Source organism: Lipophrys pholis (assembly GCF_963383615.2).
Source record: "Lipophrys pholis genome assembly, chromosome: 10".
Classification (NCBI taxonomy): domain Eukaryota; kingdom Metazoa; phylum Chordata; class Actinopteri; order Blenniiformes; family Blenniidae; genus Lipophrys; species Lipophrys pholis.
The window spans coordinates 16,542,633-16,569,760 of NC_137640.1; the positions used below are offsets into that span (position 1 = coordinate 16,542,633).

At 39.7% G+C, this 27,128-nt stretch overlaps 1 protein-coding gene across 1 annotated transcript in view; it reads left to right on the forward strand.

Annotated features, from left to right (window-relative positions):
- Nucleotides 1-27,128, forward strand: part of ttll7 (tubulin tyrosine ligase-like family, member 7) — a gene marked incomplete at both ends in the record, with an annotated part of 66,293 nt that overhangs the window by 33,766 nt on the left and 5,399 nt on the right. The window contains 8 exons of the mRNA XM_080472700.1: nt 2,238-2,373; nt 6,310-6,396; nt 12,741-12,969; nt 14,681-14,970; nt 15,958-16,092; nt 19,483-19,563; nt 21,164-21,324; nt 25,225-25,398. Of these exons, the coding sequence (XP_080328826.1) occupies nt 2,238-2,373; nt 6,310-6,396; nt 12,741-12,969; nt 14,681-14,970; nt 15,958-16,092; nt 19,483-19,563; nt 21,164-21,324; nt 25,225-25,398 (1,293 nt within the window). The remainder of the gene's footprint in view (nt 1-2,237; nt 2,374-6,309; nt 6,397-12,740; nt 12,970-14,680; nt 14,971-15,957; nt 16,093-19,482; nt 19,564-21,163; nt 21,325-25,224; nt 25,399-27,128) is intronic.

Sequence of the window (27,128 nt, forward strand, 5' to 3'; positions counted from 1 at the left end):
AGCAATACACATGTGTATTAGCCTCCATGTCCCCTCACTCCTGATATTTTGCACAGACATAACATCTCTCTCTCTCTCTCTCTCTCTCTCTCTCTCTCTCTCTCTCTCTCTCCCACACTCACACACACACGCACACACACACGGCGTTCAAGCTGTCTGAATGACTTCTTGACTCATCACTTGACTTACTGGCTAGTGGGAATGCTGATCTGGGCTTGCATGAAGTGCTGTCACCTCCTTCCTCTTTTTCGACAGGCAGTCAGACAGTCAATCAGACAGGCCGAGGTCTGTCTGGAGCACGCCTAATATAGACCTCTTAGCATTCAAATGGTGTGATGGCTCAGCATTGAAGTCTGATTAACACATTGCTTCTCATTAGATGAGTTTGGGTAATGAACTTACTTACATTCAGCTATTACAGGCAACCTGTATGAGAGACCTTTGACATTGAAGTGAGCATCAGCTGGTGGTTGCTGTTAATTTGACACATAAGCACTAGACATCAGAGGACCACTAAAGGTATTACATGGCTGCAAAAAAAAAAAAAGATGTTTTAGATTAATGCAAAATGAAGGATCCATCTAAGAATCCAAAGTGTGAATACTTTTTTTTTTTTCTTTTTAATTTTGAAGAATCATCTATGAATTTGTTCAGGAGGAGAGGTTTCCAAAAAGACTGCACAGTCAATTAAATCTTGACCGTAAGCCGAGCCTTCTAATTGGATTATCCCACTCTCATAAAAAAAAAAGAAAAAAGGGTTATGTCTCTTTTCATATGCTACAGCTTCTGTGTCGTTTATTGAACTATTATGAAGAGAGCTTTTCATCGTTTTCTAGCATGTGTCTCAGGGGATAGAAGATCCAGGTCCATGCACCATGAAGGAAAATCACCTCAGAAAAGTAGCTGAAAAATATAAAGACACTGAAGTGTTTGGTTCAGGTCTCAGCAGTCTTGATCTGAACTGCAGTAACGAAATTAACACATCGAACTAGGTCAACCTCAACAGTATGGAAATCATGCACGCGAAACGGTAACTGCATAAAGCTGTAAATGGCAGATGGGGTGCAGTACATATTTTAATGGTGGAAATTGTTGAGCCTGGCATTGCACTTGAACTATAATTCAACCTCACATATAATACAAGACTAGCTCAGTACTAATAGCGTTTCAGTCCTTATTCATAAAAGTCTCCTTTTTGTAGTGTATTTACTGCTGCTTTAGAGGCACTTCATCAAGCTGTATATTTTTTGTTTAGATAAGCAGCTATGTAAATATGTCAGAGATGTTTTAAAATCCTTTTGATTTAGTATAATAGTTTGGCTCTTTGCAATGTCTTTGCAAATGCCAAAATATATATTTTTGACATTATTCTGATTAGAACATGAACGTTGTTTTGATGTGATGGCCAAAGTGATAACACAGCGGAGTTTGGAGACGTATTAGTGGCTAATCAGGCCGATGTTTATACATTGTTCTAATCCCCCCTGGGCCGAAGATAAACACTGAACACTGTTAGTTTAGTCTTGAGTGCATGGACAAAGGATATGTGAAACACCAAAATGCACATCTCAGATTGGAATATTGAGTGTACAAAGCAACTTTCAATAGGTAAAAAAAAGCATGCAAGTCAAGTTTGGAAAGTTTTCAAACAAAGCTCTCCATAAAGACTTTCCTTTCTGTGTTTTCTCTTGGCTCCCTCCTTCATTGTTTTTACTCGATCCTTCCACTTGTCTTTCTTCTGTCACCCCATTTTACCATTCAGGTTTAAATGAATTTCTCCTGTAATCCCCCCCCCCCCCCCCCCCTTTCTTGTATTTTTATCTACCCACCGCTATTTTCTGCTCTCCCTCATTCCATCTATTCACCTTTTCTTTTATCGTGTTTTTTTCCTCTTTCTGGCCTTCTATCCCTGAGACTATGGTCTTTTTTCTGATCATTTCTTTATCTCTTCCTCATTTTGCCATCCTTCTGCTTTGTCCCCTTGTATTCTATGTCTCAATACTACTTCTTTCTCAATTCTGTAACTGCTCCTAATTTCACTTCAACCCAATGTTTCTTTTTTCCACACCATCACACTCAACATCCCCTTTATGCTTTCTTTCAATATCTATATCATTTTCACACCTCTCCTTTCTCCCCACATTGATAACATTTTGTCTTTGTCTTTTCTTTCTCCTTTTTTTGTCACTCCTCCCTCACTCTCCTTGCCTTTCTCCCACTGTCTCTGCGGCCTACAGACGTATTTACCCCCCAGACGACAAGCTGCTGTTGGAAAAGTATGAAAGCCTGCTCTCAGCCGCCTTTCAGACCTTCCTTGCCGGGCGAGCTGCCTCACTTCAAAAGGAAATGAATAATCCTCTGAAACGAATGAAGGCACGTACGTCAGTGGCAGACCGTCATGGACACACACACACACACACACACACACACACACACACACACACACACACACACACACACACACACACACACACACACACACACACACACACACACACACACACACACACACACACACACACACACACACACACACACACACACATCATACTAAAACCAGCAAAGACCCACACTCAAACATGGACACGGTGTGCAGACACTTGTGGATAAGCACATTCCAAAGAAAAGAAAAAACACTTGCATTTCTATTAGGATTCTGTCCACAGAGGCAAAAAAACCGATGCGCAAATAATGCGGAAAGTGTGCCGCAGTCCTTGGTTTATGTTAGAACATCTGACAATGTGTCCTTCTTCAACTCTCTATCTGCCCGACTTTTCCTACTGTCATTCACTCTGTCTTCTCAATATATTTATTGTGCTCTGTACTCCAGCTTTTAAAAGCAAATCAAATCCCACCAAACAATGTTATTTTTGTTTCTTGACAGTTTTAGACACTCTTGGTCTCTCCGTATCTTTTTCTATATGTTTTCTCTTTGTCAAAGTTAATGCTGAGGAAGCTTCACTTTTGATAACAGTTGCCGGTCACACAGAGGTTATTATATTAATTTTATGATTAGAATAAAAGAATGATAACATATAAATATAAACGAAAACGAACACATGCTTAACTGTGTGCATCTTGCATTTAGCAATATCGTCTTTACAAGGGTTGGAAGTTAGTGCATGAAAATAGTTTGTGTTAATAGAGTGAGCTTTTCAAGAAAAATATCATAATAGTAACACTTCTAAAAAGCTTGTTTTCTAAATCACATATCTTTATTTTGGCAAGTGCTCAAAAAGAGAAACATGTTAACTCTTTTTGTGGTGAACATTTTCACTCATTGAAAATCGAGATAATCAGATACCAATAGGGGTTTTTGTTATTTGTAAGATACTTTTTAAAGACCCGAGAAGAGTAGAAAAATTAAAACAATATTTTCATATATTCAAGAAGATCAAATCAATGAAAGAAAAATACTGAGTGAACATTCAAATACACTGACGTAAGAGTCACAGATGACAAAAATATCTTTGTAACTGAATTGTAATATTGTAGAATAAGTATGGGTATTAGTTATATTAATATTATGGAGTTCTATCAAAGCACTGTCATGTATAACCATTGCAGCTTCCGTGTAATATATTCTAGTCATTCAGGGTTTGTTTTGAAGAAAAAAAGTTATTATGGGCATTTCCATGAATGAAATCTCTGTGGAGAATTATTCTGTATGGAGTTGTCAATCAAAGATCAGGAAGAGCTGAAACACCCAGCTTTTTAATTTAGTTAGCACACAGAGATGTGGATTTTGATCAAAGTAAGGACTGATAAAGTAGCTCAAGTATTTTATGTCTCATACCACAATCATGATTGACTACTGGACTGTTATTATTGGAGGTCAGCAAGTTAGATGCCAATCTTGGCATTTATATAAAAAGGGAATTTTTCTGAATAAATAAATGGCCACAGCAGACATTACGCTTTTTACGCAAATGTTTTTTCTCTCATTTTTCCGCCACTATGCTGGTCTCAAAACTGCACAACTTTCAAATCCAAAAGGCATCGATGTAAAGTCAGAACAAAAATTATTCGGACACCTCCTGAATTTCTTGTTTTTTATAGAAATACTGCTGATTGGACCCCATGGTTCATGTTTATATCAGCAAACAACCTAATTAAATACATTTTGGTATTTGAGGTGAGGTCACACATTTTAAATTATGTTTATCACTTTCCTGATTTCTGCTGCCTCAGTGAGTCAGCTGTGGTATTAGTAATGGTTGCTTGGTCAGAACAACCGGTGTTTTGGAGAAAGAACATGCATTTATGTGCAAAGATCACGCTGCACATTATCTATAAGATAATCTATATCTATAAGAAACATTTTTGTTGCATTCGGCGTGAGGCTTTTCACATGAAAACGTTTATTTGTTTTGGCATAAATTTTATGCACTGCATTTATATTGACAAATGTGTTTGCAAGTCCCTGTATATCTTCATTTACATAGTCACACAAAGAAAAATACACATTACTACAACTCTCTTGCCATTACAAAGAAACCAAGTAAGCTATATCTAAGCTAAAAATAAATATGGACGTCTGCCCATTTTCAAAGTTATCCTCAACCATAAGATATGTTCTAATAGAAGCATCTACACATATGGTTTATTTAGGTAGTGATATTCTTTTTTTTTGCAAAATGCTATTAGTAAGTATAACAGAAACATATCAAATCTGAGAACCATGGACCAATACGACTTCATTTGGCCTCTTATTGAAAAATGTCAAACGTTGTCTTGCTATCAAAGAAAGTGTAATCCTAGTGATAACATGCTGATGGACTGAAGAGCGTCCTCTTAGCCATGACGGCAAGTGAAATCTTTCTCTTTTGTATCTTTTTGTTGTCTTTTACACAGTAAGAATAGCACAATTAACTTCTCTCATCCAGAAGTTGTTTGTAAATAGTTGTACAAAAAACACCTGAGGCAAGTATTTCGATGGGAATATGTGTATATATCTTTGCTGATTCCTGAACTCTTACAATAATCTAGAATTAGTGATCACTCTCTGTGTCTTACTCTCGCTCTCTCAGCCATAATAACTTTACTGAACACATCTGTCGACCAAAAAAAGGGCAAATGTACAGGGATGCTACTAAGATCAGCAGAGCCAGTATTAATGCTACCTTGGCTAATACTTTTTAAAAATATGATAATGAAAAAATGGTTTGATTGTAATAATTCAATGCTAGGAATAATTTAGTCGTTTTTAAAACTGTGGCTATGGCTCAGATGGTAGAGGCTGAATGTTGAAGGTACCTTTCAGTTTTTCTGCAATTGATGTAAAAATGTCAGCTTTGAGTTTTACGCGTGCTGTGAGAATGGTCAAAGTGCCGATACGTAAACAACTGTTTAAAAAGCAAGGGAATTCACTACTTTCTTGGCATCATTATTGTTTTAAAGTTGTACATTCACAAAACCCTATTTTTTAGATTGACGTTATAGACGGCTATATTAATGGCTTCATTCACCCCACAATATTGCTTCATAATAACAAGTTAATTTAGATAACAACATAGGTACGGAGGTTGTAATTGATAATTCTTACTGACTCTGATGGTCTCAAATTTTATATAATTTTTTTTAATTTGCTCTTATTGATTTACTTAAAATAGAAAACGTAAGTTTAAACATTTGAAACCAACACAAAAGTCAGAAAAATTGAAAACCTGTGATTTTAAGATTCACATTTTGAAAAGAGAGGAAAGAATACGACTTGTCTGATGTTCAGAGTAAAACTGAAATAAGAATTCTTCAAGACAAGCACATTTGACACTGACATCTATAACATGCAGACCAATGCAGAAAACCAGGGACACACTGCCCTTTTCATGGACCCTGAAAGCTGCTTGATGGCAAATCTGAAAGAGAACAATCACCTTTCATCCATATTTGAGCAGCAAGTGGGAGCTTGTGTCCCAGCTATGAATCAACATTAATCACCTTTGCCTGTATTTCAGCTATAGCCAAATGGCCAAGGTCTCTGTTTTTTGGCAAAGTTGGGAAGGTCGCCTTTTCCAAATTCAGTCTCTATGAGTACTGCCAACAAGCATTCAGTGCTCACCTAGGGCCTCTTTTCTAACCTCCAGATAAGCCACATATGTTTATGAAGTTTTAAGTTTTCTTTTCTGGCCCTGTTTAAATGGTTAAAAAAAATATTTGTTTACTCACACCTCATTTGACTTCAAGGCTGTTAGAGATTTGAAACTTCAGAGCATTTTTATTGTACTTTATCAACAAGATTTAACTACTCTGTTACTGTTTGCTGATGCTTTGTTCTTTTTTCCCCCCAATGGAACAAAATTTGTACAGGAGGAGGATATTTTGGATCTGCTGGAACAATGTGAACTAGACGATGAGAAGCTGATGGGCAAATCCGCCAGGCAACGAGGACCTAAGGTGAGTGGGAGAGGGAGAGGGAGAGGGAGAGGGAGAGAGTCCACAACTCTCATGGGACCAGAGGAAGAGTGCAAAGGAGAGTGTCAGGATGTGGGGATGGAGGCAAGTAGGTAGATGCTTGGAGCTAACTCCCACAGAAAGCACATACAATGTGATTCAGAAAAATAAAGGAGCAGGGGGGTAGCAGGTTAAGAGTTAAGAATAAAAAGAATCATAAAGAGCCCCAAAGAAAAGACCCAGCTCCCCTAGGGGACAGCTGTCAGACACTTTCTTGTGTTTTCTCCAAGCTATCTTTCTTTTTGTCTATCTGTCGCCTCTCCCCCACTGTCACATGCACCTATACACACCCTTGATTTCCCACGACAGCAGATTACTCCCTCCATCACCCAGCTTCATTCTTCTCCATTCACCTCTCCATCTCTTCCTTTCCGTGCACTTCCACATCCGTCTCTCACTCGAGGGTTAAATTGACTGGAACACTTAAAGAGTGTGTTAGGGACTCGACAGGGCAGTTCAATGCTGCATTAGAGAGGCCTTAGCTGAAATGAGGATTTGTTCGAACACAATTATTGTTGTCCAAATTAATTTGGGCTCTGTCAGTTTCAATGTTTCTGGAGTGTGTGGAGAGGGACAGCAAGCACAGGGGAAACAGTGCTTTGACAGATGGATTCACTCCTTTGGGTGTAGTGCTCACAAGCCATCATCAGCCTGATACTGAACCGACAGTGTGCGGAAGCTTGAGGTTAGCAGTGTGGCTAAAGGAAATTAGCTTCTGGGCACCGGAAGTTATGCTCATGTTTGTTGTTCCTGAGGACACGTTCTGGCAGAGAGGTAAAAAAATAACGAACTGGGAAATCAGATGGTAAAAGAGCCAAAGAAAAAAAGGAAGAAGTTGCTCAAGGTTCTCATTTTCTTTGACCCCTGACTCCCTTTCTTTGTCTTTTTGACTTCAGCGGCCCCATTTTTCAGTTAGGTGGGGTGGGTCACCCCGTGTGCAGGTAGAGCAAGAGAGCCTGGCCTCATGAGGAGGATCAATGGTAGGTGTGGACCCATTGTTTGCTCTGAATGGCATGCTTCTTGGAAGAGGGTCTGCCAAACTATGTTTGCTTCAGTGCAATGACGCCTGCAGGGAAACCATGGGCAGGACATAGGTTTGGTCTGGTGTATTTGGGTAATTAACAATGAAAGTGGGTAAGGCCTGAGATATTCATGGTGATGTGATTTAATTCATAAGCTTTGGGTTTAGTTTGGCCGGCATGTGATGAGCTTAAGTTTTACACCTTTAAAACTGACAAGGTTTTGTGATTGCAAGTTATTTTCTTCAAATATACAGTCATATGAAAAGTTGAGGACACCCTACAAAAGCCTACTTGTTGGGTTTTTATTTTTACACAAGTGGCATCGGAGGAAGCAAAACACACAGATGAGTCTAGCATGGAGGAAATATGCAGGAATCTTCACACATGTTCAGGAAATCCCGCTAATCAATCTTTTATAGTGTGGGGAAATCCCACACATAGGGCTCTGTGTGCGCTTGTCCACAGGCTCAGTCCACCTGCCGCACAAACGTCCTCCCCGCGAGTTCACCCTTTGCGCTGTACGAAACCGTCCATAACTCCACATTTAGTGGCGGCTGGGTTTCAGAGCTCACAAATCTATAAGTATAGTTATACTTCCTTTTCTTGTCTTTCTGTAAAATAAATAAAAAGACCTTTAAACACAGCCTCCGTGCCATGGAGCGCAGTGCACAGAAACAAGACATCCGTGTCACTAAAAGTCCAGATGAAGCAGCACATGATGCCTACAATACCGCAACTTTGTCCTAACGAGGTCAGGAAGACAGAAACATGATTTTTAAAGGGCGTTTTGGAGCAGCAGAGGCGTTCAAAACAGTGCAGATTCAGGCGTAGCGACAAAAAATAAAAGCGGTCAGATTTCTTTTTCTCTTTTTTTCAAAGACATGGAGCTGAGGAATCAGATCAGGGGGATGAAGAGAAGAAGGACAAAGAGAACGAACTTACAGCAATGTATATAATTTAGAGAGTGCCAAAACAGAAGAAGAAGAAATACTCAGCATTTGTGTCAATCTGGGGTAAAATTGGATAATTTTCAGACTAAGTGTTAATATTGCAAACAGTATCATATCCTTCCAAACCTTTCAGACTCACAAATATGTTGTAGCTTTATTCCCAGTGTTATTATCTGGAAGGAGGGGAAGCATAGGCAACAGAAAAACTAGAGCATGGAGAGAAGATGAGCCACTGATGCAGCTGAGAGAGAAATGAGAAGAAGATCTAAGTAAGTCTGAGGTATGAGACAATGTAAGGAGCAAAGTACTCCCCTCCCTTCCTTTTTTGTATAGAAACTACAATATATAGGATATCATCAGAATATCGTTATTGTTATATTTAAAAAAAAAATTGATTTTTTATTTTGTCCATGTTGTACGCCGCTTAAAGCCCCTCCATACTTCCCTCATTGCATGTCCACATCCGCAGTCAAACAGAAACACCCCCCAAAAAAAAACCCGACAACCCATTCTGATAGACACACTTTTACATCTGTTCTTCTTAGTGTCGCCCTCTCTTTACCTTTCACCTCAACTCACCCTTTAACTTGATATCTGCCTCCACACGACCACTACATTTCCAAAGCCCTTCTCTTTTCTTTCTGCATTCATTTAATTTCCGTTTCTCTCAGCCTATTCAGAGCCTCTTTACTGTTCAACAGCACTGCCATACTCAGATTCACCTTCTCCCCTCTTTTTATTTCTCACCCCATCAATCTGATGTTCCCATCTTCTCTTTTATTCTCCTCTCATGTATTTAATCTCTCTCTGTCTCTATCCTCCTCCATCACTCACCCACACGACTACCCGGCGGTGACTGTGTAAGCCCTGTGATCACTTCCTGCCCATTAATTTGGGTGGCATGACAGCTCTGCCCAAGCTGACTTTTGAATAACAGATGTATAAATGCTTTATTAATGCTATCAGTGTGTCCTCTTCCTGGATATAAAATAGACGCACAATTTAATGACCTTCAGACTATAATAAAGAGCTTGTTTGTTAATTAATAGATCACATACTAACACAAGTATTTTCACCTTGGATTTCTTTGTGGACTTATATAGAAATAAAACTTTTCAACAGCTTTTAAATACAAATGTAGGAATAGTAATTCTTATGTAATTTACAGAAATGTGAATGTCATGATGATATGAATACCCTGTAGAGAAATTATAATAAATTCAGATTTTCTTCTCTATCAAAAATTGCTAAAACAAAAAACATAAATGTATACCGGTAGTGGAACTTGGTATCTAATAGATGGTTACTGTTACACTTTAGATGATGGTTTAGTTATTTGTCAAACTAAATTAGAAGCAGGGGTTTGTGTAATACATTGGACTCTGGGAAAACCCTTTGAAAGGCTGTTTATTAAAAAAGCATCACATGGAGCTGAGATATGAAATTTCAGAAACATTTGCAAACAAAACAATTTGCTTTTGACAGACAACAGTTCATGAGCGCAACTAAGAACAAAGTTCAACAAGATGCCTTGAGTTGTCTACACCTAGTATTCAGAGGCTATTGAAGTTGTCAAAGGTGCTTCAGCATTAGGGAAAAATACCAATACAATACTCACAAAAGTTAGGTATATTTTTCAGCCACATTACTACACATGTTCTGGCTATGCCCAAAGATGTACAGTTTTTGGCGGTCTATTTTTGAGACACTCTCTATAATATGTGGAACAACAGTAGATCCTTCTCCAATGATCTCACTGTTTGGTGTGGCCCCGGGGGCCACTCCTCTCCCTGGGCACTTTAGGAATATGATGGCCTTTTGCACCCTGCTCGCCAGGAGACTTATTCTATTTAAATGGAAGGATGCTCGGCCTCCAACATATGGCCAATGGATAAGGGAAGTAATGCGCCATATTCATTTAGAAAAAATTAGATATACCATTAGGGGGTCCACCAGAAAATTCTATATTACCTGGCAGCCATTTATCTCTTTTGTGGAAAACATGGCAGCTGCCAATATTGAAACATAACCCAAGTGACTATGTACCTGTTATTTTTAATTTTCCTTTTTGTTGTCAATATGTTTACAAATGTGCTTAGTAAGCTTGCAGATGGTCCAGTAACTGTGGGTGGGTGGGTGGGGTTATTGAGAAATTGATGTAAAAGTTCTGTGATTATATTGTTTATTGGTTGTATTTGAAAATAAAAAGACATTGTTCAAAAAAAAAAAAGTTAGGTATATTTGCTTTTTGGATGGAATTTATGGAAAATGTAAAAGTTCATGCTACAGTGATATATCATGAAAGTAGGGCATTTAAGTATAAGCATGCAATGGAGATTTCCTGGTGGTGGGTATACCACAATAGAAAATGTCAATGTCTCAATAACTTGTCATGCGCTTTTGAGCATCAATTACAGCTTGACAACGACATCTCCTGCTGTTCACAAGTTGACTTATTGTCTACTGAACATGGTATCCCACTCTTCTTGAAGGACGGCCCTCAAGTCATTGAGGTTGTGGGTTTCAGAGTTACGAGCCTCTGCACGATGACTCAACTGATCCCGGAGGTTTTCTATGTGATTCAGGTCTGGAGAAAGTGCAGGCCTCTCTATTTGAAGTACCCCAGTCTCCAGCAGTCGTTACCCAATGATGTGACCTGGATGGGCTGGAGCATTGTCTTTCATGAAGATTAAATTTGGCCCATGTTGTTCATACAGGGCACTATGACTGGATTAATGATGTTATCCAGGTTGTATGGGCTTGTCACTGTACCATTCACAAAGTGTAGGGCAGTTCTGTATTGACTAGATACTCCTTCCCACACTGTACCACCACAGTGGCTGATGCATAGCGCTCTAGTTGATGTTTCAAACATTGCTGGCAGCCATAATTTCTGCTCAGCGTGAATGGACTTTCTTCAGAGAACAGCACAGGTCCCTTGTCCCGTGTAAATTTCCCCAGGCCCATTCACTCTTATGGCTGGTGGTATGGTCAGGCACCATTGCAGGTCGTCTTCATCACGCAGAATACATTCTTTTGACTGGTAATGGTTTCCAACAGTCTGATGTGACACTGAGTGCCTCTCACCTTCCTTAAATTTGTCTGGAGTTGAGTGGCATTCATTATCCGGTTCTGTAGGGCACTGTTCACAATGAAGTGGTCATCGGTGACGGATGTGGCCAAAGAGCATCCACTTCTATGTCTTTTTGTGACTCTTCCAGTCTCTCTGTATCTCTGTTCAATCTGCTGATGACACTCTGTCACACTCTCAGCTCAGTCGACACTTTCGTCTCAGAACATGCTGTTGATCAATTGTCTGGCGTCGTCTTGGTCTCACGGTTTTAAAATGGCAACAGCATGATGAGGAAGACTGAGTAAATACCAATTCTAATTGAACCAGGAAGTTGATTCATTCATGGATCAAACACCTGTTGTGAATTGTGCCGTTAAGTTCGTTAGAGAACAGCAAGTTGTGCAAAAATGACTGAAACATTGAACAGTTAAGCTAATCTATAAAGGTTAGAGTGAATTTTAGGTTCTTCCTGAAATTTCACCTGAAAGTCTAACGTTCCTAACTTTTTGTAAGTATTAAGATTATGATGATTAATTAGAAATCAGGGATCAAGGTAATTCTGACCAACATGAATTTTGATTTTAACCTTTGCATATCCAATCAGGTCGAATTTGTTCAAGGTATGAAGCCAACCATGTTCCCATTTATACTGACAGTGCACGTGTAATTGTGTGTTTGTGCATAATGAGCCTGCAAGGAAACAGACACACATATGGGCAACTGGGCTTGCCATGTCACCACCAGGTCTCCCAGTGACAGATGGTAATGGGTTTAGGGTGAGGCGAGGCTGACAACATCACAACTTCTTGCTACGTGGGTGTGCTTGTGTACTTATGTCCTTGTGAGTCCCTGCTGGGTTTGTGGGCCTTTGTTAAAAGAATGTTGTTGTTGTTTCTGTTTAGGGTTAGAAAGCAAATAAACATAGAAGTCAAAAAGTTATTTGTGTGTATGAGAAAGCGCACGCGTGTGTGTGTGTGTGTGTGTGTGTGTGTGTGTGTGTGTGTGTGTGTGTGTGTGTGTGTGTGTGTGTGTGTGTGTGTGTGTGTGTGTGTGTGTGTGTGTGTGTGTGTGTGTGTGTGTGTGTGTGTGTGTGTGTGTGTGTGTGTGTGTGTGTGTGAGAGAACTTTTGACTGTATATTTGTGAATATGACTTTGCACGTATGCACATGCACTTCTTCATTCTGCCCTTATGTACAAGTGCACATATGCTGTGTGTTTTTTGTGCCTGTATATCCTTGCCAGCCCTTGACCACCATGCCAGAGTGCAGTCAAACACCGAGGCGTCTACGACTAGACTACCTGGCAGATTTCACCAGTTGCAGCAGTGCTGATAACTCCTGCTCCTCTTCGGATGACGAAGACGAGGAGAGGAGAAAAGCAGCAGGGAGAAGAGGTGGAGAAAAGAGAGGAGAAAAGAAAGTTTCCTACGACCTTGGGGAGAGCAAGGACAAGAACATGGCTGAACGTTCAGGTAGAGCAGCAATACGTGCACACTCTTTGTTTAATGTTCATTTATTTTTTCTTCACCAAAAATGTTTATCTGAATCAAGTGAACCTAGTTACTAAAACAAACCTTTACACTTGCATATTTGTGTATCCAGGTGGACTGTATTTCTTGGTAATGCAGAATTTAGTGTGGAGAGGAGTTACATAGTGAGCCTTGAATGTATATAACGATCCAATAAGGAAAGTGGAATTGAGCTTGAAATGTTACAAGTTCATCACATACACTCCTGCCCGGTGTGACTTTCACATTTAAAAAGGTTTTCAAATAGTATATTTCTACTTGTAAGCACACATTTCAAACTACACATGCACGCATGCACACATGCACGCACACGTGCACGCACACGTGCACGCATACACACATACACTCTTTAAATACAAACGTTGAGACTTGCTTTGATCAGTGCCTACGGAGCATGCATATATATGTGGATCTCGGTAGTAGAGCAAGGCAGTTTGTGGTGATCTGAGCAAACAGAGTTTATGTTATGAATGTTCATCAGCAATCTGCTATTTATGTTTATAATTGATGTGATAAAATGCTAAACAGATCCTTGGAGTTGGACTTGGGACTTGAGTTCCTGAGTAAAGGACTGTGTAAGCAAAGTTGTGATGCACTAGAAGTCACTTGACGAAACAAAGGTGTCCTGACCAGTGCAGTTCCAGTAAAGGTGAGCATAAAGGCTGAGATGAAGGAATTTGATTCCAAAAGAAGAAAAAGGACACTTTTTGTAGTGTACCTTGAAAACACCTTGAGTTTTAATGTGGAAATATTCTGTTTTAAAGCGAGAATGATAAGTGTCAAGCATTTCCTCAAATTCACATAAGTTGCATGCATCAACTCATTTTCAGCTCTCAGAAGTGAGAAAAAGAGCACCTTTTATGGCAACGTATGTGCCGACCTTGGAATCTCTGGTTGCATTATAGGTTGCCAATTTCACTTTTCAATAGACAGTGCCATTGCAGGAGATTTTTCTATTTATCACAAAATATGGGGACAAAGCCATTAGAATGCCAACTGTGTGTGTGTGTGTGTGTGTGTGTGTGTGTGTGTGTGTGTGTGTGTGGAGACAGCAACCTTGCCAAGCCCTACTCCATACCAAGCCACCAAAAGGCTGCAACAACTAATCCCCATAATGCTCCGATTTGGCATCAGCAGTGCCTCTGAACATGCAGTGGGCACATGCGCACACACAAACACAATTACATGTGTGCACCCTTGATGTTAGACACATACACTGAACAAATGGCAAATACACACTAATGCACTGGCTGGTCAACAAGCTGGAGGAGATTCAAAGGTGATCCAGAACATTAGTGCAGGTTTTCTGCCTCACTTTTTGCATGTGTAAGCTAGACAGTCAGTGAGCGACTCTTTAATCCACCCCACCCCCAGACAGGACTATTGTTTAATTTTTTTGTTCTGACGACACACGCTGTGGTTGTTATCATCAAACAAACTGGGCCATTGGACGAATTTACTAAAGTGTCACGATGGGGAGTTTTAGTGCCGCACTTCCTTTCAAAAGCAACCCAGAAAGGGCAAGAAATCTGAGAGACGAGATCTTGACATTGACACGGGGACTGAGACAACCTGTCGGAAGAAAATAAAAAAAAGCATGACAGTGAGTGAGTAATCCCCTCTGTTCTTCCTCATCTCTTCTCTGTCTCTGCAGGTCGCATGCACTGGAAGCCTCCAGTCAAGTCACTCAAAACCAGCACTGCCCCCACCGCCTCGCCAACTCTCTCTGGCCCAATCAGACGTTCCATATCCTGCCCTCGCTCCATTTCTTCCCTCTCATCCACCAATGACGTGCGGGCATTGTCCACTAGATCTACAGTTCCCATGGCCACACCCCTCATTAGGCCCAGCTCCGCCACCCTTCGCTCTCATTCACTGAGTCGCAGTGGCTCCTCTCATCGAGTACCTCACAGCAACAGCCTGGGGACCATCCACTCCAATATAGTAGGATACTCAACACTCTGACATTTACAGACATTTACAGCTTTCAGTCACAAAAAAACTGCTTTCTAAAACACTTGGGCTGTCATATCTGGAGAGTGTCTCCTGTTCATGACTACAAGTGAGTTTTAAGAAAACACTCACAATTTACTTCCCAGTTTGATTGCACTATAGTCAGAGAAACAATGTCCCTGTACTGCCATCACTCACTTTATCATTGCTATCTTTGCTTTTCTCCTCCTCGGACATATATTGTATCCCGACCCGCTAAGAGTCTTCGAAACAGTTCCGTCAGTACTGCATAGACCTGCTGTAGCCTTCCGTTACCTTATATGTAACCATCTGTTACTTTCCGCCGGCCTCCTCCTTTCCCTTCTCTTTTTCACAAATTCATCTCTGGATACAGGGGATTGGAATAAAATGGAGCAGAACAATGTCGGGCATTGAGAACAAAACCAGTGGAAGACTACATATATATATATATCTTTATCTGTATATTTAACCTGCAAAATAGAAGTACTCATACACACATTGTAAAGTAACACAAAGCATCTATTCACATTTTTGCAACATGTTTGAATGTAAGCTCTGCTCATTAGATACATTTTAGAAAATCACAAGATGCAAACAGATGGATGGTAGAGGGAGTAGGATTTGATAAGTTTATGCTTCTTCCTACAAATCTTCGAACAGCTTAAGTTTTCATTTTATTTATATTCATGTTTTGTTTTTATCTATTATGTTCGAAATAAAACAAACATTTTAGATAGCTAGTTATATTTTTTAAAATTGCAAATTTCATCAACAGTCTGTCAATAATCCCTCAAAGTTACTTACTTATTAGTGAATATTATTACTTTCCATTACTGTAATTCTACATATGTTAAAAAGTATATTTTGTGCTGAGTCAAACGCTGTGGCAATGTAATTGTGTGTAATCCTTCAGGTAAGTTGGGCTTAAAACTGTCTTTTACGTTTTTGTGTTTGTAGGGTGATCCTCTCATAAATCTGAGGACTAAACAGCAGGAAGCAGAGCTGGTGGGGCAGACCCTGGCAGTACTCACCGCCATGAGGATCAGGTTTCCCGGAAAAACGGAAGAAGAGGCCGAGGCTGTACTGGATGAAGTGAGTGCAGCATGTTCATTGTATAATATGTGATTGTGTGTCTGTCTGTCTGTTAATTTAGAGAACGTGCGTGCGTGCATGTAGTCTTACAAGAAGAAGTGGTTAGAAAATAGAGTTGAACTGAACAAGGAGCACAGAGGTCAACCGGAAGTCCTGACACAATGTATTCCCAGAGCCCTTTTGTGGCCAGGTGCGGTCACTTCGCTGCCTAACTAAAAGTGACCTGCTTGCCCTCCCTTCACAATGGCCACTTCATTCTGGCTTGGCTCCCATTGTCTTTCAAGTGACCCCAGCGACAACCTGTCGGTCAGTTTGCAGCCGTGCACTATTCCCCCCGGCTCCCCTGTATTATTCAGTGTCTTTTTTTTTTTTGTTCTGGTCAGAGCTCAGCATCGCACACATTTCGCTTTTGCTTGTGCTTTTTCAAAACCAATCACATAAATCTATTTTTGAAAGAACAGCAGAATCGGTTTATGCAGTCCCTTATAATGTTTCATCATTTCTAGATGTCAAATCCAGCAAATATGTTTGTATTTACATTTACTGTTCAGTAAGGACTCTGTGTCTCACATAATGTCTTTTGAAATAATATCCCCCAAAAATGTCAAGTAGACTCTTATTGCTAATCTCTGCAACCATTTTTTTTTAACGTTTCTGTGTATTGATGAAAGTGTACCACAAATGCATTTAAGTTTTTACATTAAAGACAAAAACTGAAAACACCAGCAAAATGCTCAATTGTTAAACAAATTCTCATTCATACCGGAGGTTAAGTTTTCATGTTTTTCTTTGCACAAAGGTTTTGTGTCACTTTTAGTCACAAAGTTTAGAGTTCATCTCTATTGGTTCCCTAACTTAGAAAAACTAGATGCCGCCCTGTCACACTGCTGTGTGTGGTCCTTCTAACTACTCTTTTCAATCTTACTATAGTTTGTGTAGCGAGAGTGAGCGAGGCAGGTCTCGATAGCCCTGGCACATCTATTATTGATCACCTGAATAACACTTTGCAGACTTTGAAGCAGAAAATCATTGACTTTTCTTTATATGCACTCTGTCGGGCTGAAATCCAGGCATGAGAGGACAATAACAATATTTCTTTTTTAGTAGATTTGTTTTTACAGCTTTCATACCCTCCTGCAAGGTTTGCATCTATTAATTTAGTTTAGTAAAATCTCTTTTGCTTACATAATAGAATAGAAAATCAGATTAGTTTTGTCAGTCTTAATAATGATCTAACAAATACAGATGTCTGACGAGCAAAACTACAACTAATAAAATGTGATTTAATTCATTTTAGTTGTAATATAAGCCATCTGCTCGCTGAAGTGTCCTTATAATAGCCGAAAGCTTGTGCCTGGGTGTGTGTGGGTGTACGTGTGTGCGTGTGCGCAGAACATCTGGGTGTGTCAGGGCTCTGAGAGACAATTACCACCACCTGTACTGTTAACTAACCCTAATGAGAACACCATGGTAACGCAGATGAGCAACTGCACCTGTACCGTTGAATTCTTACCTCAAGGGAGGAGTGTTCACTTAGCATGAAAACAATCTTTGACATTTTTTTGTTTCCATGATTCTGTGAGTTGAGGCCTAATTGCTCTAACGATGTGTGTGTATCTGAATAATTGCCTCCTTTATCTTTCACTGAAAACCTTGCTCTTTTTGTTGCAGTTGGGGCCATGGACAAAAAAAAAAAAGAGAAATGTATAAAATTTGTTTTGTTCGGCTTTAATTGAAGGTAATTTGTTTATGCACGAAACACAATGGGACAAATGAGTACGCAGCTCACTAGAAGACACCCATTATTTGCCACAGTGAACACTTTCCCACCTTGTTCATAAGTATTTAACTAAGAGAGCAACGCTAACTGAGTAAGCAAGAATCTGAGCAAAGTGTTTCCTGTGTACCTTCTGCAACGTACGTGTGTTGGTGTGTCCTTGATCATGCAAATCCATAACGCAAATAATTATATGTACATGCAGATTGAGTTCAGGGCCATTGTAACTGTAAGGAAAGACATGATTGATTAAAGCTGAAGTAGAATCACAATACAATCAATGTAACGTCATCTATAATCTTGAAAATCCAACTGTGCATGGGTGCGTGAGGTGTACACATGAAATGTACACAGCTTCCCAAAGGGAGCACTGTTTGTAGGGGATCTAGCACACGACATGCAAGATATACACACCGGTGGGGAAATGCAGATTAAGTCAACATGACAACAATAACAGTGCGTGTAGGTACACAGTATTGTTGGCACGGGGAGCAAGTGCATGGGAATATCCTGCACAGCTTTTGAGCACAACAGCAAATACCCAAAGGATTTCTCAAACACACAAACACAAAACACACACATAAACCATCGGGATTTTGTCCTAAAGAACCAAAGACCAGAACTTCTTTGATACTTTTATTTTTCTATTATTTCCCAGCAATCAAATCCACCAATAAAAGACAGACAAGCCGATATCTGTGTAAATATATGTGCCAATTTGATGTCTTTCATGTATTGTACAAAGTCAAAGGCAAAGAAATATGGCATCATGTTTTGAATATTATGCTTTTATTAGATTATACAGACACAACACTGCAATCTAAGGACTAAAAAACAAGACGTTTTAGTAATGTACAAAACAGTTTCTGACTTACCTTTCCTATTGGATTTTTTTTTTTCTAAGCTTTCTTGTGTAATATGTCAAATTCTGTGCCAGGGATTGAAGCTCCATCTGTAATGGTCCTCTCAAGTCAGAACAGGGAACTTTTCTATAACACCGACCAGTATGTGACGGCCAAGAAGTGATTAGATTAACAGATACACCATCAATGTTGTAATTTCCATTACTGGGCTGAAGTGTGACAGAAGGTCTGCCAGGATGAGTGTGAATGTGGGAATATGGTCTAGAAGTTTGACCATATGTGCTTCTTATATTTCTGAGACATTCTTGTGGTACTGAAGTCCTGAAAGAAAGTACTTAAAATGCATCTATTGTCTAGCATGGCTTTCTGTGGTCAGGTCATGACAGACAGATTAAAAGAGGCACAAAAACTTCAGGGAACCTCGATTTAAAAACTTTCAACAAGTCAAAAGGTGCAATTTTTTTCCTTTTTTTTTTTCCTAATGGCTGTCTTTTTAGTGCCCGTGTCTGTCGCTTCTGTTATTGCTGCTTGTGGCAGTAATTCAGCTGCAAGGTCCAATTACTGCCTGTTAAACAAGGAGAGTGAGCCAGAGTTTTTAACAGCGTATTGTTGGGAAACAAATGAAATAAAATTGAAGTATGACTTCATCTGTGCATTATGTCTTCTGCAGTCCTCCTTAGGTCTGTATTCCATTTTATTTTGTACATGTTGGGGAAAAAAGAAAAAATGTGTTGTGATTTTTCCTCACAGATCCTCGACAACTGGAAATACCATAAACCAAAGGTGGCCTCCTATTGGTTAGTGAAGTTGGATTCAACCAAACAACGTAAAGTGAGTTTCACGCTGGAATCGAGATTACATGAGTTTAGCTCTGTCTGTCCAACACTCTTTAAGACAGGTTGACTGCAGGTATTTGGTATCAACCACCAACCGTATTTATGCAGCCAACACGGGAATCGCATAAATCACAACCATTTTACTAATTAATCGCATATTATTGCTGGTGTTGGATAGTCAGAAAGTATTGTCACATTTATCTTTTTTTTTTTTAATCTGTCAATCCCAGACAACTTTGGAAATCTATATAAATTGCTTGCTATATCACATGCTGTCACCCTGTACTGAATGGACATTGTTAAAATCAGTGACTGTGACAAGCTGTCACCGCTCCCACCTATTCCTCTGAAAGCTTTTGAACAACTTTTAAAGCATGAAAACAATCCCCAAAAAAGACTTGAAGAAAAAGCAAAAAATAAGACAAGCATGAAGATCATTACTATGTCAGACAGTGAGAGGCAGAGACACCAAATAGGATGCAAACAAAACAGAAGTGGGGACGAGATGTGAAATGGCATCCAGTGGGCGTGTCAATAATGATGTGATCTCTCAGCCGCGGCTTTCTACACGACTGTGCTCGGTTGTGTGTTGGGCTGTGGCGGCGCGAGCTGATGTTTTATTTGGAGTGGGGCAGCTTAATGAGCAGTAGGCAGAGGTCAGGAACATGGCGCCCACCGCTCTGCCATCTGATTACCATACCAAAACATATCTCTGTGTGTTTACTCATCTATCAGTTTGTTTGAGTGTGTATGCACGTCTCCGGCTCGCCTCCTATTGCTGTGGGGGAAATCTTGCCCCTGTGCACGGCACATGCACACACAGTCAGATGGGCAAATCAGTAATGAGGAGCAAGGAATCAAAGTCAAAAGAGCCACAGCGCTGCTCTCTGAGCGGGGCGAAAAGAGAAAGAAGAGATAGGAAATAAGGTAGTGAGGTGGGAAAAGATAGGAAGATGGAAGGCTGGTGCTGGTGTCCTTAGCTTGGGAACTTCTGACACCTTATCTCCAAGACTGACGTTGGTGCAGCAATTAGTCCCACACTCTCCACTATCTGCCCTGGTACGTTTTGTCCTTCACACACACACACACACACACACACACACACACACACACACACACACACACACACACACACACACACACACACACACACACACACACACACACACACACACACACACACACACACACACACACACACACACACACACACACACACACACACACGCGCACATGCACGTACATACAAGACGAGTTGAATATCTGTGCATGCAATCCAGCATGATTCTGAAAGTATAAATACAGAGCTAAAACAGCTCAAAACTATCATCAAATGTTTGTATGTTCTGATTAAAGTTAGTTTCAGGATGTGTCTGTGCACATACTGGATATGACAGTGTTATGTACGCGTATGCATTTGTGTGTACCTACATCACAAATGTATGATTCCTGATCTTTTTAAGGTAAAGACCAAAGGATCATCATATTATACCAAGTCATTTCACTTGAAATAGAAAAGCGTTAATTGCTGTCATTATGACATTCTTGATTTAAACCTGTGTCACTCTCGTCCCTCCTGACTCTCCGTCTCTCAGGTATTGGACATCGTGCGTACCAATGTGCGCTCGGCACTGCAACGAATCTGGAGGGAACCCGATGTCGAGAGTCTTCACCTCTACCGGCTATTTAACCGCGTCTTCATCCGAATGCTCTGGAGTCATGGTCAAGGCTTGTGGAATTGCTTCTCCAACACTGGGTAGGCCAATTTGACCTTTAAATATCAAAATCTTACCAAGAAGTTTTGTCAAAAAAAGGTTTTCCAAATGTATGATATTTTTATGTCATCACAGAATCACCTGACAAGTTTTATTTGGCTGATGTTATAGTACTGTTAGTTTGCAAAGTTAACAGTTCCGTGTTGTTTTTTCACTTAAAATTGCCATCAGTTTTGAAAAATATAGTGTTGCTAAAAACAACAGATCATTTTTAAGAATTACTCATTAAAAGACGCCATTTTATCTTAAAATGGCACTACTTACTTTAGATAGATTGTAGACTTACTTGTCAAATAGTGCCACTACTATTTAGTTAAAAAAAAGAATCCGATACAGATGTAATGAAAGTAATGACAAACAAAAAATAAAAACTTTTGGTAACTCTTAGAAGTATACTTGAAAATACTTGCTTGCTTATAACAATCTCGTAAAGGAAAGTTCATACAGTTAATGTTCATCTTTAGGACAGATTTTGAAGTTTATTCCAAAAAGGCCTAAGATAATTTAAGCTTCTTTCAGCAGATGCTCTTTGTTGTGTTTATTTTCCATTACAAGCCATTTCTCTATTGCAATTTAAAAAATAAAATAATAAATTTTGACCGCTTTAATTTAATGTCATTGAAGCTGCATTTTTAAATGAATTGTTTCATGTAAACAGTTGCCACAACATATTTCAGGTGAATAGAAATAAAGCATTAAGGATCATATCTTGATACATTGTTACACTTGGGTTCAGACAATAACAACATGGTTATGTTTAAAAGGAAAAAGGAAAAACTTCAAAGAGCTGTTAAATCTTGGCAAAATATTGAGGTTGTGTTATTGTGTCAAGGGCCTCTAAAGAGATGTCTATATGATTTCCATATATTTATGCGTTTCGTTTAAGTGTATAAAGGGGTTGTAATTCAGTTTTGACTTACATTTTTGGGAGCCAATCGTAGTGTAAGTGCTTTATATGCCTTTATTCAAACCATTATCCAAATATGTTTTACAAGAAAGATAACTTTATGTGAAAAATATTATAATCAAAATGTGGAAATTTTGTAATGGGTAATTTTAAAATGTTACTGGAGCTTTGTCATACACATGGATGGATGTGCTGTAATAGATATAAACAATGAGAGAATAAAAAAAAAAAAAAGATTTCATGAAACTCACATTGATTTTTTGATTTGATCAACTCTCTTTTTGAAAATAAACATTCTATTTCTTTTTAAATTGAGGCAATAATAAATGAAATGTGAGAATCAATAATGAAAAAAAGGTTTCAGAGTCTTTAAAGAGCACCAAGACAGTAAAAACCTTTATATCACCCTGATCATCACTGAATGAATGAATCAGGATGTTCATTTAATTCTAATCTTTAGAATCAACACTTCAGACCATGATGAAGATTTTTTTCATAGCATTTCTTCATAGATTTTGGTTCATGCACCAGCAATTTCCCTATGTCCTTAAGCCTTCTGTTCACCTGTATATACCAGCTTCAGTGAGAGTAGCTTCAATTTGTCATTTTCATTCAGTATGACTGTGGAAAAAATGGAGCCTGAATGAAAGAGAATGACTGACAGATCGACCAGACCTCACCGCACTTTTACTGAAAGCTCCGAGGCATGAAAGAAACATGTTACTCTGCGGAGTCAGGGTGCAAATTTAATCAGGGCTGTTTCACAGGTGGGAGTATAAAAAAAGAGAGAGAACGGTAGGTGAAGGTAAAGGAAGGCCTCTTAGTTCCTTTACTTCAGGTTGTCATCTGATATTCTGAAGTTTTATTATAGGTTCGGGTTTTTTTTAAGGGTTGCTTTTTTTTTTGTTGTAATCTTGCTTCCATGAGATGATTCGTTGCAGTCAAAGTGCACTTCATCGTTTTACTAAGACACAGGCTCCACTGAACTGCTTACAACCAGAACTTTACATAAACCTTCTTAAAAACGTACAAAAGCCAACTTACTCATATGTACAATAATCAATAAACGATGCCCAGTAGCTCTCTTAAACAGACATATTTGTTAACAAACTCTTACGCGACACAGACATGCCAACAGCTGCGAGTAGCTTTTAATTCCATCTGTGATTAAGGTGTGAGCATATCATATTACCCCCCCTCCCTTTTTTCTGCACAGCTTAGCAGCTCAGTGGCCGTGTTCCCCTCGACAGAGAGGGGCTCAGAGTGTAATTTCAGTTGTAAGTCAACCCCCACACCGTTCCTTGGCAGTCGACATTGAAGGAGGAAGGCAGAGAAGAGGCGATGATGAGAGGGTTGATAATCGAAGGGAATGGGGACGATGCTGCGCGTTTGAAAAGAAAAGAGGAGAGTGACATGGTGAAACACTAAATAAATGAATAAATAAATAAGAGAGGCGGAGGAAGTGGCGTGTGGAGGGGTATTGGCCACAAGGATTAGCCTGAGCCGAGCTTCAGCCACCCCCAGCATGCTGCACCCCATGCAGCCTTTGTCTGATCACAGCCTGCCATAGATGATCCAGCGAGCTTGCTTGTCTATTGTTAAGCTCCATCCAGCAGCAGGCCATAGCCTCAACATGGATGAACCCAACAGGGGGCCCTGGAGTCATGTGGAGACAGTAAAGCAGCGCACCTCGAAAAGCACTCTCCAAATCCGAGGGAAGCCCCCCTTCTCCTCTCTGTTTCCTGTTTGATATTTTATCTAAGGGACTTAACAACAATCAAACGGCCTTGCAGCTATTGTGCAAGATGAATTCAACAGACTTTGAAAACGACTTAGAGCAAAAGAATGGAAACACAGTTTTGAACCCTTTCAGAAGCACCTCCCACCTACCAAGAAGTGAAAGGGGTAGACATCAAAAGTACCCCCTGGAGTTGTGTGTCTCAGTTGTTGAAGCTCCCTCACAGTCAGAGGTATGTCCGGGGTTGTAAAAGGGGTTAACTGTACTTGGATTTGTTTCATCCTACCTTTCTGTTCCTGTCTGTCTTTCTGTGTGCCCATACACAAGGGAGTGCATACAAATGTGTGTGCATACAGAGGCCACGTGTATTTATCATGTAGGTGGTCATCTTGATATACATGATGTACATAATTTTACACTCAAATCCTGGGTGACATCTGTATCTTCTATTGTGATATTTGTATATGTGCACAGTGGTAAATGGATTATTAATCCATTTGTGGTTACGCTGCAACTTTAATTATTATTCAAAATTGTGTTTGACTTTCCCAGTTTGCTGTGCAGCATCAACCAAGGTTAATGTATAAAAACATAGCAGTATTCAAAATGGGCTTGTTGCGGATCAGTGAAACATGGTGGATGGTGGTGCTCCAGACAGGAGTTAAACTGAAGAGGGACCATGAGATTTGAGAGGCTTTCATGGCAGCATCACCTATATCTCCATTTGGGTCTCAGTCTTGTGTTTTGTCCACTACTCTTAATATATATATATATTTGTTTTTATCAATGTTTTGTTTAAAATCTTTACAATTTGATTGGTGGTTTGACGGGCCAGAGTGGATTCTCTTGTTGGCTGATTTTGACCATGGCCTCATGTTTGACATCCTTAATGTACACTGCTTAAGATTAATCTAATTCCTTAAAAAAAAAAAAAAAAAAAAAGAAGAAGTCTTGTGAGCTGTGGGAGTGTAAACATTATTTTACAAGTATGACAACAATATGCAATAACTACAGAGATACTACATCAAAAAAAAGAAAATGAGCATAGCATGCTCCCTATTTGGAGTTTTACTCTTTGAAAACTATGTGATTCTTAATGTATATGTTTTTTGGGGCACTTAAAATAAATTTTTATAGCCTGAAGTTAATAATAGCCCTGAAAATGTTGGTTATTTTAATTCTTGTTATCATGGGTCCACCTCCAGTGTATGAGTTTACATTGTGTCTGCTCAACAGTTCATCGTGGGAGTCCATCTTCAGCAAAAGCAGTGAGGTGGTTTCGCCGCAGGAGCTGCAGTGCTGCCGCCGGCTGGTCCAGCTGTGCCGAGACTGTCTGTTGGTCGTCTACAAGTTTGTGTTCGAGTCCCGTGGCTCTTTGACTGGACTCAGCCCCGATTGGGATGATACGAGGTGAGAAGGACTCACAACCCTTAGACACTGCCTCACTCTGTGCTTTATTTTCAAAGATTCTTTTAGCATTCCCACTGCAGAACTTAAGGATAGTACTTTAGAGGAACTGAATATTGTTCAAGGTAATTCCACAGTCTAGTAGTCCCAGGTTGAAGCTATGAAGTTTAGAGCTGGCGTGTATGATGTTCAGCTTCAGTTCTGCAAGAGTCTTAATTCAAATACCTGAAAACCAGGTAGCGGATTAAAAAAAAGAAAACACTCATATAATTCACAGTTAACATTGTGTCATTTACAGCATACTTTATTGCATCACATGTAGGATAATAATTATACTAATAATTATAATAATAACATACTATATGAGTGATTCCCTTGGGGAAATTATAACTTGGGATAGGATGAGCTGTGAATGTACAAACACAAGCTCACTTCTCTAACCTCTATGCCACTACGACGCCATACAATATTAAACACCCCAAAATATATCGATATGATCACACCAGTGAAAATAAATGTGTATATAAAGAGAACATGTTTTAGATGTTTTTTTAGTGACTTCTTGAGGCATTATGGACGAGGTGGAAATTAAGCGAAGTGTTTTAATGCAGTTTGAGCCTCAGACTAACACCCAGTGACAGACTAAATCTCCCTTTGGAATGAAAACATTATGATAAAAAAACACTGAGTGGGTGTGTCATGCAGACAAGAAAACGTTGATTTGAAATTTCAAAATTTCATTGAACCTCCCAGAGGAAACATTTCTTCACTCTCCTCCATGGAGCCCCAGAGCCATCATCTTCATCACAAAACCCCTGATAAAACAAGCAAGCAGAAATCAGCATCATTCTATTTTTAAGGCTGATCCCGTAGGAGACAGCAGCTCAGGTTCAAAATGAGTGAACTTTTAAATCACGTATGCTTTGGGCTTGTAGACAGGGAGAAAGCTGGGCTGGAGCTGGAGAGAGGGAGTATGCTGTTAACAGAAATAATGGCCCACAGATTAGCGCTCAGGTTAGCCCAGGCCCCTCGAGGCCTGCTTAATTCAATTAGAGCCCAGATGAGCCTGTGCAGCAAATGACCTTACGAGAGAGAGAGAGAGAGAGAGAGGAGAGAAGAGAGAAGAGAGAGAGAGAGAGAGAGAGAGAGAGAGAGAGAGAGAGAGAGAGAGAGAGAGAGAGAGAGAGAGAGAGAGAGAGAGAGAGAGAGAGAGAGAGAGAGAGAGAGAGAGAGAGAGAGAGAGAGAGAGAGAGAGAGAGAGAGAGAGAGAGAGAGAGAGAGATCCCTTTTTCCTGAGGCCTCGCTTTACATGATTCATAACTCTTGTGAATATATAACAAGCTATCACTTTGCACATACTATATTAAACCTTCAGCTGTTACAAAAGTATGCAGCCTTTGTGTACAGTTGAAAAACTATGCAAGTTTTTATTGTTCATACTGGTATTAATATCTCAAAACACTTCTTTCAACAACATCAATTTATCAGTCAAGTGACCATAGTTGGACTCCAAATCTTTATTCAGCGTGATATGGTACACGTTTCCATATATTTGCAGTAGGTGTCCTTCAGAGTCCATTTTAGCATGCATTGGTCTGTCTCTCCTTATTTCTTCTGTGTCTATATATGTTTGTGAAAAAAAGCTTACCATTTGCTGCTGGACAGACCTCTACCCATGGCTCCACTCCTGCCACTGCCGCTGCCGCTTCTTCTTCCTCTTCTTCCTCCGTCTC